This window comes from Python bivittatus, unplaced genomic scaffold, assembly GCF_059951505.1.
Source record: "Python bivittatus isolate LINGU-HERP-01145 unplaced genomic scaffold, Pbiv_v1 ctg000410_np1212, whole genome shotgun sequence".
In the NCBI taxonomy this organism is placed as follows: Eukaryota; Metazoa; Chordata; class Lepidosauria; order Squamata; family Pythonidae; genus Python; species Python bivittatus.
In genome coordinates, this window is record NW_028277067.1 from 8,444,107 (window position 1) to 8,464,020 (window position 19,914).

General features: G+C 39.9%; 1 protein-coding gene across 4 annotated transcripts in view; it reads left to right on the plus strand.

Annotated features, from left to right (window-relative positions):
* The window catches only part of LOC103049078 (signal transducer and activator of transcription 5B), an 85,226-nt gene extending 66,997 nt beyond the window's left edge, over positions 1-18,229 (plus strand). For all 4 annotated transcript variants that reach the window (XM_088143457.1, XM_088143458.1, XM_088143456.1 and 1 more), the window contains exons 8-17: positions 1,938-2,093; positions 3,368-3,547; positions 4,358-4,445; positions 5,371-5,793; positions 7,552-7,646; positions 7,739-7,869; positions 9,051-9,206; positions 9,966-10,017; positions 10,585-10,692; positions 12,721-18,229. In XM_088143457.1, coding sequence (XP_087999583.1) covers positions 1,938-2,093; positions 3,368-3,547; positions 4,358-4,445; positions 5,371-5,793; positions 7,552-7,646; positions 7,739-7,869; positions 9,051-9,206; positions 9,966-10,017; positions 10,585-10,692; positions 12,721-12,847 — 1,516 coding nt within the window. In that variant the 3' untranslated portion in view covers positions 12,848-18,229. The remainder of the gene's footprint in view (positions 1-1,937; positions 2,094-3,367; positions 3,548-4,357; positions 4,446-5,370; positions 5,794-7,551; positions 7,647-7,738; positions 7,870-9,050; positions 9,207-9,965; positions 10,018-10,584; positions 10,693-12,720) is intronic.
* Positions 18,230-19,914: the final 1,685 nt, after the last annotated feature.

Here is a 19,914-nt window from a genome sequence, read left to right on the forward strand (position 1 = left end):
CAATCTCGCCGCTTAATCCACTTTTCTTCACTTTTAAAAATCTCTTTAAGTTACTTAAGGTGTTCTCTAAGAATAGTTGAATAGTAAAGGTCCATCTCACCCGGTTGACACCCCTCTCTTTCTTCTTCCTTTGGAGCTGTCCCGGCTTTCGCAGTCATTAAATGGCTGCCTCTCCTCCGCCGGCTTCAAGAGCTTCTCCCGGGATCAATCTGGGACTTGCGGCGTCCCTGAGATCCGCGGGACGCGCCCTTTGCGATCGCCATCTCTACGGGACGGCTTAGGTCCATCGGGACCGTCCAGGGGAGGAGATATCGGCTGCGGTCCTGGGAGCCCAGGATCGCCCGCCGTATCGCCGCGACGCCAGCTCCGCCCTCCCTTCTTCCTCCTGCTGTTGATGAGGCGTGCCTGGCTGAGGCAGCTGCTGGACCTCTGCCTCACAGCAGCAGAGTGCAGGGCAGCCAAAAGGGGGGAGAGGTGGGGGAGATATGTCAGGTTCAGCCCAAATAACTCCACGAGACTGTGCAATACAGTTCTGTTGCATTTATTAGCTTCACTTCAAGACAGAAATCTCTCCAGACTGAACCTAAGTTCCCAAGCCAGCAAGCCACAACACCGTGAATTCCTTAGGGTGGTGCCAGTCTCATCTTCTTAAACTTCCCACGCTCCTGTTGAGGGCTAAGGAAACGCTTATCTCCCTGAGCGTGGCCTTCATAACACCATTCCAGCACAGATAGGTGGGGCGGGGGGAGTTGAAGCACATGCTGCAGTCATAAATGCAGGCGGGCTGCCAAGCGCCCGACTTTTAATCACATGACCTCAGGTGCTTCAATGGCCATAATTTTGAGGACCAGTCGTAACTACCATTTGTTCATTTGTAACTTTGAACAGTCGCTGTTCGGTTGTTAAGCAAGTACTACCTGTAAGTTGTATCTGTAAATGCTTTCTACTGATCCCGTTCTGTGTAAGCTGAATCTTTTGCAGTCCTCTCTGTGACAAGGTCATACTGCCTATAGTATGTCACGAGAGTGCTTGTATTCAGATTAATGTAGTGGCTGCTACACCTAGTCTCTACTTCCTGATATATTTTCTGTAGAATTTCCAGGATTACATACTAGTCCCTAGAATTACAGAAAGATAGAAAGATAGAAATAGAGATGACTATTAATCTGAATTTGGAGCCCTTCTTTTTTTATTAACATTCATCCCTGCCTCCTGTTTATCCCTTCAGTCTCAGTGCTAGTTCAAATTAAATTTATGGTTGATCCAACAATTAGGCTGTGCAGCATATTCAGAATATTAAAAAATCCACAAGCAAAATCAAATAATCAAATTAAAAACCATATTTAACAACTGTATATGGCTACTACACAACGTAATTTGACAGGGCCATTTATTTTTATATGATTTTCTCTTGAAATGCAAAACAACATTACTGTAGAGTTGATCCAGTATCCTAATTTCACTGAAGTTTGGATAGGGGTGAGCTCACTGAATCCACATAATAGTAAGTAATAATGATGGAAAGAATTGCAAAAGGTAGCTTATAGTCTGGTATATTCCAGTACTTCTCTTGCATTTCTAATCTGAAGTAGCTGTTGGATGGTGTGGTTTTAGGCAGTTTTAGCTTTTCCAGCTTTGTTTTTTGAAATGACGTTCATAAATATTCAGCATAATGGTTGGAGATAGCATGTCTTGGCATCATTAGGAAGTGTGGTTTGTGATAGGACCATTTTACCTAGGGGGTTTTGTGCTCCCCATCACATACTTCTTTCCCTAGACCTCACTCCACCTTATATACTACACACACTCCCTCTTCTTTTCCTAATTCTAATTTGTTAGTCTTTTAAGGTGTTAAAACTTAATACGTTAGACTTTCAGATGCCACAGGATTCTTCATTGCTTTCAACAAAGTGGAATACAATGAGTTCTTTCCCTAGGTGTGAGAAACTGGCTGAGATTGTTTGCCAGAACCGTCAACAAGTACGCCGTGCTGAACACCTATGCCAGCAGCTGCCTATTCCTGGACCCATTGAAGAGATGCTAGCAGATCTTAACACCACCGTCACAGACATAATTTCTGCACTAGTCACTAGGTAGGGTTGTGTTGTTAGATCATGCTTTCTTTCTACAGAGACCTTTATTATTAGAGTGGGTTGTTGTGTGTTCAAAGAAACAAAAGCTTTGTTTACTGAAATTGGTGGAAATTGCTGCATACGATCTATATCATGGATTCAACATTTATTTGCAAAAATAATATGTTCACAATAGGTGAACTCTTGGATTATATTACCGGGTTTTCTTTACTTTCTGCATATGTTAAAAATCACCATAGTCTTGATGGAGAAGGTGTATTGTTGGGTTCTTAGTGTTCTCTGAGATTTTTTTTTCCTTGAAGACATTTCATTTCCAGGCTAGGTAACATCTTCAGTGCATAGGGGAGTGATGTTTGCTAGCTATTTATATATAGTAGCTAGTCCTACCAGCTTTGATTAGGCTATTGCTTCTTCCTTGATTGTTTCTGTTTATCTGGGTGTTAGTTAATAGGCCTGTGCTGAGGGAGGCTGTTTGGCCCTTTCTTTGATCTTTGGTTGCTTCCTATTTTGAATGGTTTATAGATGGAGCTTATTTCATGTGTCTGGTAATAGCTGATTTGCCAAGCCTCTAGAAATTTGCTTGCATTTTTGGATCTGGCTCAGTCTAAAATATCTACAGCTTCCCAGTTGAAAATCTGTTTGAATTTGTTGAAGAAATTGTCTTCTGACTGTCAGTTAACATTGTCATTGATGCTTACTGTTTGCCCTACATGGTAGTTTTCACAATCCTTGCATTATGTGTTATAAATGACCTGTTTTGTCTTTCTTGGCTGTTGGGTCATTGGATTTTCTTAGGATAATTTGGATAGATTTTTTTAGATTATGGGCTCCCTTAATACCAAGGGGTTGTAGTAATCTCTTGGTAGTTTCTGAGATGTTTTCGATGTATGGAAGAGTTGCCCCCATCATGGGATGGGCTGTTGATTGAATAAACACTTTTTGATGAAGTTGCATAGGTATCCATTATGCTGGAATATGTTATATAGATAGTCTATTTCTGGTTTTTTGGGGGGGGAGTTCTAGTAATTGCAGTGTCTTTTTGCTTGTCTGATTAAGGCTATTACACAACTTTTGTGTGTTGTTGGTTGTTGCTGTGATATTTGAATACTTGATTGGTGTGGATTACTTTTCGATATACTTGGGTTTGTAGTTTGCCATTGTTTTCTCTACTAATGAGATGTATACACTGAGTTGTAAAAGCTAGGGCTCCTTTTGCAGCCTTTTACTTTCTGTAAGTAATGACTTGGTCTTTTTTCCCCCTTATCTCTTTATAGCACATTCATAATAGAAAAGCAGCCTCCCCAGGTGCTGAAGACTCAGACCAAGTTTGCAGCAACAGTACGACTGTTGGTTGGAGGAAAGTTAAATGTTCACATGAACCCCCCACAAGTAAAAGCCACCATCATCAGTGAGCAGCAAGCCAAAGCTCTACTAAAGAATGAGAGTACCCGCAAGTATGTATGTTTCTTAATGCTAAGGAAGCAAAGGAAGGGAGGACAGACATCCATTTCTCCTGAACCAGCTTACCCACCACTTAGTACCCTCTAGATGCGTGGGCTTTCAACCCCAACACATCTGAAGGGTGCTGTGCTAAGAAAGGCTACCAAAAGATGTGAAGGGTAGAAATTAATACATAGAAATATGCCATTAATCTTCTTAAATAAGAACATAGTCATCTTAACGGAAAAGAAAATTGGCAAGGTATCTGTATAAATGGATATTTTTACTGTTTATCCAAGATGCTAAAGTATTAAGGGCAAGAAAGCGTTCTGTCAGCGTCTGAATTTCAGCCTAACCCTCAGAACCTGAAGCCTTAAGGCTTCTTATTTGATTGCTCCTTTGCTGGTCTCACAACCTGGGTGACTAAGCAACTTTCATTACCTATGTCGTTATTACAGTTTGTCAGTGCTTGTTGGAGAAATCTTTCTCCTCAGAAGGTAGAAATTTGGTGAATATTATATGACACGTTATTCCCATTAAGCTTACCTAAAGGATTAGCAAGAGGGCAGCAAAGCAAAAAATGACAGCCTAGTTTTAAGTAATTCAGTGTGCATTATGCATTCATTTGCCTGTAGTAGATATCTTATAACTTTAAGAAAGCAGCTTTTATTTAGCCATGATAAACAATCTAGAGTCTCCGCTGGGTGGAGCCACATCATCAGTATCCCCACGGTGCAAAATTAGCACAGTCAGTGGGAAGATAGTAAATCACGGGCGGCATGCTGGCTTGCATTCAACTAGCTGCCATTGCTTTCTTTTGGCAGTGAGAGCAGCGGTGATATCTTGAACAACTCCTGTGTTATGGAATATCATCAGGCAACTGGAACACTGAGCGCTCATTTCCGCAACATGGTGAGAGAGATGTCTTAGTGATTCCCACTGTCTACCTCTAACTCCACATCCCACTGTTGTTTTCCTATTGGAAATGTAACTGAGGGGAAAAGTCTCAACGTCTATTATTGCCACGAAGTATCTCCTAAACACTAACCCTAGACTGAGCTTTTAATAACTTGGTGTGGATGAAGATGGAATATGCGTGTGTGTGTGTGTTTGCCAACCCCTTGTTTATATAAATGTAAGTATTTACAGTGTGCCATTTAGAGTTAGTCAGAATGACTAACAGTAAATAGTCCAGTCATAGAATTCCAATGGGAGTAGGGAATATTATAAAAACAGGCAGATGCAGCAGATAAAATAAAAGTATTGATTAAAATTATACTCTGATTAAACACAAAATGTTTTGTCACATGGCAAAACCATGTAAGAGGGAATGCCAATTCCCAAGCCTTCTCACTAACACTTTAAATTCTGCCAGAAAGAAATTGATAACTAATGCAGCATTGCAGGATATATACTAACCCTGCAACAGTGCACTAGTTATCAGTTTGTTTAATCCTGTAAACAAGCAACTACCAGTGTGTTTTTTTGTTGCATTCTAGACCAGTTGCTGTTTTCAAAGACTTTTCAAGAGCAGCATCAACATAGAGTGCATTGCAGTAATTCAATTTTAAATGCAGCTAAGTTATATTTAAATAACTTTGGCTAGGTCTGGTCTTGCCTAGAACAGTCACAAATGATGCACTGGATTAAGCAGAGCAAAGTACTTCTGCCTATAGCACCAAAAATGTTACTGGACAGAACAATTACACAAAGTAAGTTTCCCCTGGAAGATCTGCCTGAGTGTATGTCTAAGGTTCTTAGACCTGAGTGTTAGGTAGGCTCTTGACAATCTGTGCTCTATTTTCTATTTCCTGTGTCTACCTCATCTCATCCACAGTCCTTGAAGCGGATCAAGCGTTCAGATCGACGTGGTGCTGAGTCAGTAACTGAGGAGAAGTTCACCATTCTTTTTGAGTCTCAGTTCAGTGTTGGTGGCAATGAGCTGGTTTTCCAGGTGAAGACGTTATCTCTGCCTGTGGTGGTAATTGTGCATGGCAGCCAGGATAATAATGCCACTGCCACAGTGCTATGGGACAATGCTTTTGCAGAGCCAGGACGTGTGCCCTTTGCTGTGCCAGACAAGGTGATGTGGTCACAGTTGTGTGAGGCTCTCAACATGAAGTTCAAGTCTGAAGTCCAGAGCAGTCGAGGACTCACAAAGGAGAATCTTCTCTTCCTAGCCCAAAAGCTCTTCAATAGCAGCATCATCCATCTGGAAGATTATAACAGTATGGCTGTCTCCTGGGCTCAGTTCAACAGGGTAAATAAGGAACTGATTAACAACTAGATTTGCCAGAAAACCACTTTGTGGGAAGTACTTTGGCCTGCAGGCCTTCTCCATCACCATAACTTTCTCCCCAGCTTTTTTTTTTTCACTTCATATCTGCATTACCGTCATGTGTTCTGTTTTCCTCCCTGCTCAGCTGCATTTGAGATAGAAATGAGACAATTCAGTTTGCAAATGTAATCCTGAACTGTCTTGGAGCCACACATGCAGCTGATTGATAGCTAGTCATGTGAATGCAAAGATTTATTTCATGCCATTTTCAAAAGAACAGCTATGTGTATAAAACCGTTAGACCATCAGCTGGTTAAAAGAACTTCAGCCTGTTGATGATCTTACTGAGAATCTTTTCTTTATACAGGAAAAGCATTGACATTATAGATACAGCACAAATCTGAACTTAAGTGCTGAGGTTGATATTCTTGCTTTCTCTTAGGTTCTTTGATAATCTTGGCTTCTCAGTCCTTGATCTGTAAAAGGAATAATGTTGATTTACCTCACAGAAGGAATGAGAACAGTAAAGCATTTTACTGTTAAAGTCAGTAATAATCCTAAGTATGCTAGAAGAGTTCATTCATACAACCTGTGAAGTAGGAGCAAATCTGCTTTGACAAGATAAAAACTAAATGAACAAATTCATATATATTACCTTGGCAACAGCTCAGGAATGCTGAATTATTGTTTGTGTAATATAGACTAAAGATGTATTGGAAGTAGTCCCTCACACAGTGAGTTTTGAACTCTGAATTTCTTATCTCAGAGCTCATTCTTAACATTAAAGAGGCTCTCATTAAACTTGGAGATGCTTATTTTCAAGCCAAACTCAGGATTAATTAGTTAATTAAATGTATAAGTGACTCTGAAGGGTGTACAAATTAAAAACAAAAGTCCAGTATGTTGCATCAGTAAATAACAAAATAAAAGATCCCCACAATGAGGTGAAAACAAACATACAGTGGTGCTTAAAAGTTTGTGAACCCTTTTGAACTTTCAATATTTCTGCATAAATATCACCTAAAACGTGATCTGTTCTCCACACAAGTCCTAAAATTAGGTAAAGAGAATCCAGTTAAACAAATGAGTCAAAACATTTGTTTTGTTTATTTATTGAGAAAAATGATCCAAAGCTACATATTTGTGTGTGGCAAAAGTATACAAACCTTTGCTTTCAGTAACTGGTGTGCCCCCCTTGGGCAGCAACAACTGCAACTAAATGTTTCCGATAACAGTTGATCAGTCTTGCACATAGGTTTGGAGGAATGTTAGCCCATTCCTCCTTACAGAACTACTTCAACTCTTTAGTTCATTAGATATACATCAAAATTCCTCTTGAAATAGTTTAAATGCTGGCTTGCTGTCTTAACTTCTTGCATCAGCGCAAATGTATTTGGGGTCTGTATATAAAACATGTACTTCACTACAGACATGAATTTTGTATAACTTAGTCTTAACTGTACAGGCAACTAATTGAATTCCTTTTAAAATCTCCCTTGATTAATCATTCAAATCCACGGAGAACCCAAAGTTATTCCAGCTGTTGTTCCCACCACTTTGGAGTCACTTAAGCTTAAAAAAATGCATATGTGTTTCTGATGAATATGTTTGCCTGTGTACTTTGCTACTAGTCCATGCTTTCTCTAACCTATTAGTGTGTAGAATTAGAGAAAATATAAAGTCCTCCAACCACCACTAGAGGATTCCAGAAATATTTTTTCTTTCTTTCCATTTATCCAGGAAAACCTTCCAGGGCGAAATTATACATTCTGGCAGTGGTTTGATGGGGTAATGGAAGTCCTGAAGAAACACTTGAAGCCTCACTGGAATGATGGGTAAGATTCCTATTTCCTGCTCCCCTTTAACTTACTTTTCCTCTCTAGATTTTTTGTAGGCTGATTTCTCTTTATTGTTTCCATTTCTCCAGGGCTATTCTAGGTTTTGTCAACAAGCAGCAGGCACATGACTTGCTGATCAACAAGCCAGATGGAACCTTCCTCCTGAGGTTCAGTGACTCTGAAATTGGAGGTATCACAATTGCCTGGAAGTTTGATAATAGTAAGTTATCAATGCCTATTTTGACTGCTATGAGAACATTGGCTCAGAATCCTTCTAAACAGATGTTTATGCATTGTTGCATAAACAGTACACAGCTGTTACCCAGTTGCCGCAGGAATTTTGGGCCTCTCCTGCTATATCTCCTGCAATTAACAGTAATATCTTTAAAGTCTGCAGGATAGCTTCTCCATATTGAATATATATTCCCCAGTTCAGTTTTAAAAAAGGGAAACTTCAGCTGCAAAACTATTCTGTAGGCAGAGGAAGATGAGTTAATGAAATTGCATGCAACATCCAAACAGTTAATAGCACAATTGATTAGTGCTGCTGCTGCAGAAAGATGGATCTTGTTTTCTGGAATCTCACTCTTGAAAAGAAATAAGTACTTCAGTACATCATGTGATGAGTGTGCTATCATGTACTGGTTGCATTCACACATAATGCCAATCCGTGGACTCCTTTAACTACAGTTTATTGAAGAACCCACGAGTTTAAATTTGCACATCACACTAAGCTATGCCAAACAAAAGAAGGGACCTTATAATTTAACAAAACATGTGAGAAAACCCTAAATAATTGATCTTTAATTTTTTTTAAAAATTAAATCTCTCTTGCTGTCTGCCCTAGACATTAGGGTTTTTTTCCCTTCCTCTTAGGCAAGGGATCTCATGAATGAAAGAAGTAAGAACTGCCATATTTTCTGATAGGTAGGTGGCAAGGGTGGGTCAAAACAGCTGCCCCAATTTACCACAGCTGTTTTGACCCACCCTTGCCACCTAGCTATCAGAAAATATGGCAGTTCTTGCATTTGCTGAATTTTGGATAGTTGCTATGACCATGTTTAAGAGGATCACAATTCGAATTCACTCCCAGGTATTTGGAGCAGAGGAAGAAAATGCCTTGCATCTTGCACCAGGGTGAATGAGCTTTTTACTTCGTCCTTCTCTCTTTTCACTTTTTAAATGCATTTGTTTTCTCTGTACTTTGTGCATATTTCCATTTATAAGTTTCAACATGACTACATTATGTAGCATCATATTATAATTGTGCTGCATCAGTGATGTTCATAGTTGTTGCAGGTTTCTTATCTTTCTTGGGTAGTGTGTATCTTTTTCTAGTTGGATTATAGAGGTACTACTTTTTCCCCACTTTTATCTAATTATGCTTTGGGGTTTTTGCAGCTGACAGAATGTTCTGGAACTTAATGCCGTTCACCACCCGTGATTTCTCCATCCGGTCCCTGGCAGACCGCCTTGGTGACCTCCCATACCTCCTTTATGTGTACCCTGACAGGCCCAAGGAAGAGGTTTTCTCCAAATATTATATGCCAGTCCTTGGTAAGATTGCAGGAAACTGCCTGATTTTTTCTGATCATTGTCCTTTCCAATGGATACATATATACATAATTTTTTTTGATTTCCAGCAGAGGAACCTAGGCAATTCCAGTCCTTTTTCCTTTGGACATATGAACTGTATTACAATGGTATACATAATTTTAGATACATAGACACATGCCTAGTATTTCAGGAAACTGCCAGAAACATTAAAAAATACACTCTTGAGAAGAGAGGTAAATGCTAATGCAAAGGGGGAAGGAAGTGGTACAGCTAGATTTGAACAGTGTATATCTCAAAAATCCAGAGTCAGTGGTAAAGACAATTAGTTGAAGACAGACATTTTTCATGGCCAGTTTTTTTGTTTGTTTGTTTTTGGTGAGACAGGGCCTTAATTACCAGGTCAGTGACTGTTTTTACAGTTGAATAGTTAAGAAGGATAAAATGTGTTTTTAATTTACTTATTTATTTTGAACAGTTTCAAAAAATACTTACATGCAAATCTTCTGTATGGATTTTTCAAGGAAAGATTTGCAGATTAACAAGGAAAGGGAATGAATGAATGAATATTGTACATGCAAAACAGACATAAACCAGAAATAAAAGATTCATCCATTCCTACTTGGAAAGAGTTTCAGCATGGATACAACGAGAGGAAAAAGAATACAATACCAGACTATTACTATTTCCAGTAGGGATTCCTATGTAAAGCTTGTCTTGTACAGTAACTATATGCTTCCCCCCAACCTCCTTGTTTTGCAGCAAAGGCTGTGGATGGATATGTAAAACCACAGATCAAGCAAGTTGTGCCAGAGTAAGTACTGTGGGTTGAGAAAATACATGTTGATTTTTTAAAGCAAGGAGTCACACAGAAATAAGCAAGGAGTGATAGCTATTTACTTTCAGTTGGAGTTCCTTTTTTCCCCCCAGATCTCTTTTCAGAGTTTTATTCAGCTAGGAGTGGAATAATTGTGCTAGCGCCCCCAACTTCAGTTTTAGATGGTGTACCTCCCAACAGGATTTATGACTTTAAAAACATGAAGCAAGCAATATGAATCAGGTTTCCATTTTGCTAGCTTCAGCACAAAGAGAAGAGATAGGAATGAGAAAGAGTAAAAGTTGATACGGTTAAGGTGTTATAGCTTGATGATTGCACCCTCTAACTAAAAAAGAGTTTGAGTTCTCTGTGCACTTATGTCTTTGCTTTCTGATTCTTTTCAGACCCGGGAGAATGTGGATGTTTCTATCATTGAAGGAATCTTAAATGTGTATTCCTGCTTTCCACAAAATTATCCCCAAATAGTTAATGTTCTTCTTACCACTCAGGAGTCCACTGGTGTCAGGGAAAAATCTATCTCTATTTCTGCCCCATCTGTTGCAGGTTTGCTGCCCCATCAGGAGACTCTGCCAGTGGAGGAACTACCTACATGGAACAAGCATCATCACCAGCTGTTTGCCCTCCTCCTCACTACAACATATACACACAGAAGTAAGTGAGGGAAGATCTTTACTACTGAAAGCTCTCTGCTATTGAAGTTTATTAGATTCTATAGGTGAAACTTATTTCTCACCATAAATATTTGTTTGTATGCTCCTCATCTACTTTAAGGCAGGGATTGCTGTCATACCACTGCCCAGTTAATTGGTGTTGGAAGAGGCTGAGGAGTTCATCAGTCATCTGGATGGGGGATGGAGGGTACATAATTGAATAAGAAGAATGTTATTTGAGAAGAGCCAGTATTGTCCTTGGGTGGTGGTTGTTTTCATCAGAATTACAAAAGCAGTCTCACAGCATTGCGCTGAGTGCCACCCCTTTCTTGATGCACTCAGAAAAGGGATAGGGCTTGCATTGCAATGCTACTTGTGTCACTCTGACAAGCCCCTTGCTCCCTCTGGGGACACCACTATGGAGAGTTCTCCTAAACCACCTCATTTAAATCAGGTCCCACCAACCCACTGAACAGCTGCTTGGGAAACAGTATGTGATCTATGAAAAGGACATAGCTTGGGAAATGTTCCTACATGTCACAGGAAAAGCTCCTCAGATCCCCAATTGATTACTGCCGCTCATGGAGAAAAATGAGGTTGTTCAGTCTTGTAGTGGGTGTTCTATTTTTGAATGTTGTTCCTGTAGGCCAGCAGTCCCCAACCTTTTTGGCACCAGGGACCGGTTTCGTGGAAGACAATTTTTCCATGGACCCGGGGGGATGGTTTCGGGATGATTCAAGTGCATTACATGATAGGGTTTTGATATGAGTCTGCAAGCAATTGATTTATTATGGTCTCTGTGAGTCAAACCTCTCTGTTAATGATAATCTGTATTTGCAGCCGCTCCCCAGCGCTAGCATCTCTGCCTCAGCTCTGCCTCAGATCATCAGGCATTAGATTCTCATAAGGAGTGCGCAACCTAGATCCCTCGCATGCACAGTTCACAGTAGGGTTCGTGCTCCTATGAGAATCTAATGCCACTGATCTGACAGGAGGCAGAGCTCAGGCAGTAATGCGAGCGATGGGGAGCGGCTGTAAATACAGATGAAGCTTCGCTCGCTCGCTCGCCATTCACCTCCTGCTGTGCGGCCTGGTTCCTAACAGGCCACAGACTGGTACTGGTCCATGGCCCGGGGATTGGGGACCCCTGCTATAAACAAAGGAAAAATAAGAAACATGAGGGAGAAAGTGAAGAGGTACAAAAAGCATGGCCCACCAACATCTCCTTTATGATCCCTAGAGCTGCCCCAGAATGTGTGGAGCTAAAATGTGGGCACTTTGGAAGGGGTATTCTGCCACTTTGGGGATGGTTTTAAGGGCTAAAATATGTATCTTAAGCCTTGCAAGTTCTTAAACACCCATTTACTCCTGCAGTGCCCTCCCCAAAGGACCCTGACTTAGTACACTTTTGGAGTGTGTCCTTCACCATTCTACACAAATCCTTCTGCAGTCCTTGAACCAATGAAGGTTCTGCACCTTTGCACTATACCTTTCCACTTCCTATTGAAATAGTTTTTAGTTTACATAGAGATTTTTTAATGCAAAGGATATTTTTTTAAAGTGATCCCATACCCACTTACCTCATACCCGTAGTCAAATAGTAAATCTATTCAATTCAGACCTTTCCCATCTGTTTATGCTGCACATATACTATGTAACATTAACTCTATGGGCAGGGTTAAATTTCACCTTACATATGAAGCAGGGTGCCCCATTTCTCAATATCTCCCCACTGTGAACAAAGGTGAAAACATAAAAAGTCATGTCTATGAAGACTAAAAGATTTAAAGAATTAGGAAAAGACATTTCTCCTCAGTTTAGTGAGGAAGAAGAAAATGAATGAATTTGAGAGGACCTGAATTGCATATTTTTCTGATAAAACCAAATTAACTTTTAGAGCTTCTTCCAAACAGCTCCAAGGACTGTAAGTTTTGAGAAAGCTGAGAACAATTAGAGAGCCACAGTCCCTTCAGAAATAGCTGTCTGGAATTCAGAGCTTTTTCATGGTGCTCCTTTCTCTCTGTCTCAGTCCTGACTCAGTGTTGGATCCAGAAGGAGACTTCGACTTGGATGATTCAATGGATGTGGCACGACACGTGGAGGAACTGCTGAGGCGCCCCATAGACAGCCAGTGGATCTCCCATGCTCAGTCTTGACCCTGCCCCTTCTCTGGAGAGACCACGAGGAGACTGTGAAATATTGGAAGCACTGCCCTGAGGGAGTGTGCAGCTGCTGTAGGGATGGGTTTCCTCACCCTGTGGGGAGGCCTCTGGCTGAGAGGGTGAGGTACCTGAGAGACAGTGGGTGCTGTTTCTCCCCTTGCCCATGTAGAAAAGGCAGTGGAGTGTATCGCTTGGTTTTCCACCTGCTCTTCTGAGAGGCTTGCCTCAGACCTTCCGCTTCTGCACCCCATCTCCTTCTGCCAAGCTGCCATTTCATTTGTGCTGGGAACCCTTCTCTCTCCTCCTCCCAGAATACAACACACTGCCATTCTTGTCTAGAAGCCTCTTGGTGTCTGGGACAAGAGGGGGCTCAGCTGTGGAGGAGAGTAAGCCTTATTCAAAGCCTTGTCATTTGATGTCTGATTTCTTTCTTTTCTTAGCTGCTTCCAGGACAAACAGTATGCGTGTGCCTGCCTTTCACCTGTTTCCAGGGTGCATGTCTGTGCAGCATTCTGTGTAAAAGAGGCATTCACTCTGGGAGCACTGCTACTCTTTGGGCCTCCAGTGCAACACAGCCTGCCCCTGCTCGGTTCCCCTGAGCCTTCTGGAGCCTTTTTTGTATGTCTACAACCCACTTCTAGCTCCTTCAGTTTGCCTTGTTGCAAGATACTTGCTTACCTCCAAGCTCCTGCATTTAGTGCTGTTGGGTTTTGACATGTCAGATGCTTATTTCCTATGAATCACAAATTCCGCAGATTGTGGAGGATGCTTTCATTAAAATACATGGCAAAATACAGAATTCAATTGGAATAATGGTTTCCCCCTTTTTGAATTGGGGGTAAGGATTGGGGAGCAGGTCAACGGATTTGACTGCTAAATACAGAGGAAAAAGGATGTTCTGAGTTCTAAATGCACCAACAAAGTCTTCTGTTTCTCTTCTGTCCCCCCAACTCCTGCCTCCTCATTAGGCTGAACAACTGGGAAGAACAGATTCATATATGCACTATTTTTATACCTACTATTCAATAAAGCTCAGATTATTTTAACAGTTACAGATTTCTCACATATGTTTGTGGGCCGGGTGCTATATTTAGAAAAATGGTCCAGTTTCCAATCCAGCCACAGTTATATTTTTGTTGGGATTGACAAATTACCCGTGGGATAAGTCATGTGGGTTGGGGGAGAAATGGTCCTTGGGTTGTGCTGAAACGTGTAAGAATTAGGTCCTAGTTTTGCTGGGTTTCTCCTCTCCTGTTCATAGGAAACAAGCAGAAATATTTTTCAGGGAGCTAAGTCAAAAATGTAGACGTTGGATAGTGTATCTAAACAAATCTTTGGAACGGAGGGGCTTGCCCACTCTTTACTCCTCAGGGAGTCCCCCAACTGCTGATTGAGCTAGGAAAAGGCATGTTATATGCACTTTGCCCTGGCAGTAACTCCTATAACAACCAGTTGAAGGTTAGAAAAGGTATGTCTTTAGGTAAACACAGTCTAGTCATTTGGAGGTCATCCTTAAAGGCCAGCTATTGTTGAACCATTTTTTTGCTTTCTGCTAATACTCTGTTCTCAGACAGATCATTCCCAGGAATAACTGTATGATATTCTTTGGGAGAGCATATTCATTATAATGGAATCATCATTCAATGCACGAGTAACTTCTGTCTTTGGGAAAGAGATTTTTCCCCTTTCATAGCGTTTCTGTTTCAGATCTTTTGGTGGTGGATTAGTTACTTCACTACGGTAACTTGCCTCTGCTGGCTAATACCTGTGATGTGAGCAGGAGGCATATCACCAATTGCTCTCCTGACTCCCTGCATTGTTTTGAAAAATTGGTAGTTTAAAAAAACAAGTTTTCTTTTCCTTTTTCTTCTGAGGTCAAGTAGTCACCTTGGCCAATGCACAAACGTAGTTTTTAAAGATCCCTTCTTACCATAATAACTCTATCCCCATCTTCTTTCACTGCACAGATACACAGACTTTGCTGTGGAGAGTCAGCAGTAGTGGAGCACTTAAAGTATCTTTAGAATAGTCACAGGAGAATCCTGAGGAAATGTGCATGGGACTGTACAGATGTTATTCTGCAGTAGCAATTTAGCCTCTGGCACAAATGAAATCTCTGAACCTTATTTACATTAATTTCAAATTTTTCATTCATAGTTTTGAAATCCTCTTGATAATTGACTTCTCTCTCTCATTGCTGGTTAGTCTTTTCATTACCTCCACTTTTTTTTCCAATCTTACTTCCTATCAGGTCCTGTCATTTTCTGTTTACCGGAGTTGTTATTGGAATGCCTGTGGGCAACAGTGCTTCTCAAATACCACTTTCAAAACTGGGGTAGGATGTTAATAGGAAGTATCATTTATACCCAGTTCAAAAACTTCTCAGATCCTAGGCCAAACTAGTGCCTAGCAGATGTATTGGACACTAACACTTATCACTCCAACTAGCAGTTTATAGGGAAGGCTGATCTAACCTCAACTTCCTTATTTTATCATCCTTATATGTTAGCTGATTTTTTTTCAAACTAGTTCCCTGTCTCAAGATCCTTTTGAGGTTGCACACAATCATTCCCACTGTCTTTAAAGAAAACATTAATTTATAACTACGTAGGTATTGTATCAGCACAATCTTACATATATCTATCCTTAAGTTAACTGTCAATGGGATTCACTTCCTAGTAAAAATGCAGAGCGGAGGTGGCAAATCTGTAGCCTCCCAGATTTTCTGGACTGCAGTTTCCAGCATTCCTGAACCAGCATAATCAGTGGGAAGAGAAGGCTGAAACTTGTAGTTTTCAACAACTAGAGGGTCCTAGATTCCCATCTGTGGTATATAAATTGCAGACAAAGAATTGGTATCCTTAATGGCATACCATATTTTGTACAGTATGTTCTAGGTCTTAAATCTGATTTTTAAATGTTGAAAAGGTGGGCTAGGTTGAAATACTGAAAAAAAATCCATTGAAATGAAAAAAAAAATGGATGCCTGATCAAGTGGAATTATTTGGCTGTGCAGCATAGCTTTCCTCAGTCTGACTCCTAGATATCTTGGGATGGCAGCATCCAGGATGTGCTATCCAGGGAAAGGCTGATTTAACTCAGTATTAAATGGGTTTGCAAATTGTGCAAGCTAGAGTTTATTTTAATCAGAAGCCATAGTGGCTTGGTTCATACACAATGTTAAGCCATAAACTATGGCTTACAAATCATAATGTGAAGTTTACACTTGTGCAAAGCCAAAATCAACCAGATTATGATTTAGCACAATGTGTGAGCCTAGCCTTAACCTCTCTGCTGGTTCTGCTGTGTCTCCAGCAGAAAACTGTCTCCAATAGAAGAGTCTCTATTTCAGGGATTAAATTTGGAACTTCTGCACAAAAAGCATACATTCTACTCCTGAGTTAGGCCCTTTCCTGATCATAGGGGCATTTTCCAGATAATGATATTTTAATTTGCATTGTTTGAAGACTAGCAATTTAGTACCTGTAACTACCAATATGCTTGTCAATCTCTCCCCTGGTGACCATTAAACTTACTGTGCCATCTGACATTTAATTTATTGTAAAAAGAAAGAGAATAAGACACTAGAGTTCTGCAAAGTGTCATCCTCTAGCATTATCTTTATTGCTGGAAGTAATTCTGAGCTCACGTGGCCACAGAGACATTCTTAAAAATGGTGAGTGGCTGGCCCCAGTGCTCTGGAAATATGTACATCTCCCCAGAAAAAAAAAAAATAGCTAAGGTTGCTAGACGATCAGATAGCACAATTACCACTTAGCCTTGTGTAGATGAGTATTTCTGAGAGGCCACCATGGCAGCTGTTTCATACATGAGCAAGCCTATTTTGCATCTACCTTGCTGAGCCTGCTCACAATGGGCTTCAAAATCTCACACATCTACAGAGGTTCCCTGCTGCCCCTGGTTTACATGACATTTAGAAACCTGAGATTTTATTGAGCCCTTTCCTCCATAACAAACAACAATCCCCACCTTGGGCAAGTTGTGTGTGAATGCCTTGGTTGCTGTTCAAGAGCAGCAGATAGAACTGACCCACAGGGATGTTTTCTGCTAATTAGTTTGGTAAGCCCACTTGAAATGAAAAGAGATCTGCAACAAAAATATGTTGACTTGCACAGGAAATGTTTTCAATGGGTGGCATTTCTGTTACTAAATCTGAGTAATGAAATGCTATTAGATTTTTCACCTGGTAAATTAAAATGTCTTCTGTCTAGCCCCTTTCAGTTACAAGGAAAAGACCCACTGTTTCCAGATGCAGTTCTCAGCTTCTTCCAGCGTGGCTGAGAAAGTTTACTGTCTTGAAAGCCTACAGCAGTGTTTCTCAACCTTGGCCACTAGAAGATGTGTGGACTTCAATTCTGGGAGTTGGTCCACACATCTTCAAGTGGCCAAGGTTGAGAAACACTGGCCTACAGGGTATTACTAGAGAAAACTAAAAACTGAACTATAGACCAATGAGCTGATTCAATATGTTTTTGACCAGGGAGGAGCACAGAGACACAGGTTCTAGTCCTGCCTTAGGCACAGAAACTAGAGCAGGTTTATCTTCAATGAAACAAGAACATATACTTAACATACACTGCAAGAGGCTGAAATTGGGCAAATTATGAGGTGCTTTATATCTAATTAAGAAACAAGCATAAATTGACACCATTGGACAGCAGGACACAGTGGCCTTTTCTCTTCTCTTTTGCATGAAACAGCCTTTCTTAACCTGGAATTCTCTCAGATTTGTTGGCCTAAAGCTTCTCTCATCCCAAGCCAATGGCCGTAATATGTGGGAATGACAGAATTATAATCTATTTTATGGGCAGCAGGCTTGAGAAGACTGGCACAAATGCTATAATCTCCTAGACATATGTTCTTTGACCATGAATAGGCTCGTTTAATGTATGGTGCTTCTGTTTAATTCAGTGAAAATTGCACACACATTCTTGGTGGACTATGCCTGCTTCATTTTCACTAGTCCAAATGGGTCTGTCCAAGCAACTGTTAAAAATGTGGCCTATCGTTTCAGAATGTGGGAGGTAGAGATATCCATAAAACTGAGACATACCATACAAACATTGCACTATTTTAAAGAATTATTTTGCCAAATGCTTAAATGGTATACAAAGTAAAATTTTCTGCTAAATATATTGTTTGTGTTTGAAAAAAACTTATGAAGCTGTGTTCATTTTTGTTTTAAACTGTAAAAGAAAGAACAACCTCAAGCTATATAGCTTAAAATGCCTTTAAGTTTTTATTTGACACAAAAGCCATTTATGTGAAAAGAACTTATTTTGATGAAATATCCATGTTTTGAAAAATGTTGTAACCTTGTGCTACAATAAAGTGTTGTCTGCAGTTGGCAGGGTAGTAATGGCTAATGTGGTTTTTAGCTTAAAGGTGTCTAGCACGCTCGGGGGGGGGGGGATTGTGCCTATAACTGAATAGATGCAATAACAATTTGGCTGAAATACTCTCAATAAGAAACATGAGCTGTACAGTTTATATGCTAATAAATATCTGCAAAAGGAGCCTTTGGGGCAAATGGGAGACACGATGAGGCAGATCTCTATAGGTGTTACATCTCATCAGTGGTGGCTGCTTCACTCATGGAACATGTGATACATTTCAACCAATGCAATTTTTAATTTTTTTTTCTCCCTGAGTAATTTTAATACAGGCCTTTTGGCAATTCCGACTTTTGTGTATTATAAAGTACAGTGTATTATAAAGTTGTGCCACTATTAGTCTTATCTGTGGAGTACTACTTAAAAAAAAACCAAACAATATGGCCCTGTTTTCCCAAACAGCAACTGCATTTTTTGAAAATGAGCACCACGGTGCCTTGTGAATGAAAGATGTGCTAATACATATTGTGTCACACGGAAGGCGTTTAAGGAACTTCTACTGAAACTATTACCTTTTAATATATTTTTGCTTTTTAGCAATTTAGTCCTTTATATGTGTACTAAAAAGTCAGATACGTTGAGTTCAGAAAAATGGGTGCCTAGGTGCATTATAGGATTGTGATTTAAGGCAATAATTCAGACAATTCTGTAATGCTACAGGGTACAATGGCTTACTTTTGAATAGCCCTGCATAGATTTGTGCAGCTTATTAAACCTGTGTGACCCCTTCTATGTTTTATGTGCAATCTTCCAGTTCACTATTCAGTTGTCACCAATTTTCAGTAAGTTAAATGTAAAATAGATAAGGGAGAGGAAAACATTCAACTTAGGAAAAAATGAATGAGGTTTTATAAATTGGGATTAATTGGTTTATAAATGGGGCATTTATATTGAACATGTCCTGGCTCACACCCACTTTCCTCTTGTTCCACCCCATATAGCCCACACATTCTACAAGATTCATCGGTGGCCCTTGTTCTGCTTTACGACAGCACTATGACTTTCCATCAGAGTGACTATATCACTCTTAAATGGATCATTTTGTAATTTAAAATGATGGGAGAAGCAGTGGTTAAAAATGGAAGACTATAACCTTTGGATTCTTTACCTACACAGACATATAGCTGTGTGCGTGTGTTCTCTCTCTGTTTCTCTCATTTGCTTACAACAAAGATGGACAACCTTGGCCTAATTTTATGCAGTCCTGGGCCTGGTTTTATAAATTTTGCAGATAAATTCAGACCTCTAGTTATTTTGTGGGAGAGAGAATACAGGGTGTCAGATAAGGAAAAGAAAAGGTGTTGCCTCCCACCCCAGAAAAAAGAGGAAGAAGAGAAAATAGATTTCTCCATCCACTTTGTTCAATTTACAATATTTATTTTTTAACAAAACAATATTTAATCTTAACAAAAGAAAATTTTAAAAAAATTAAAAGTACAAACTAAAAATACAAACTAAGAAGGAAAAAAAGGGAAAATCTATTTTATAATTTATACTTATCAATAGTCACTGGCTTATCAATGAATTTACTACTATAATACGAACAATACAATATATTATTGTAAGATATCACAGAATCTCTGCCACAGAATATAGATTTTTTATCCTGCCTTTCTTATTTTTATAAATAACTCAAGGTAGCAAAAA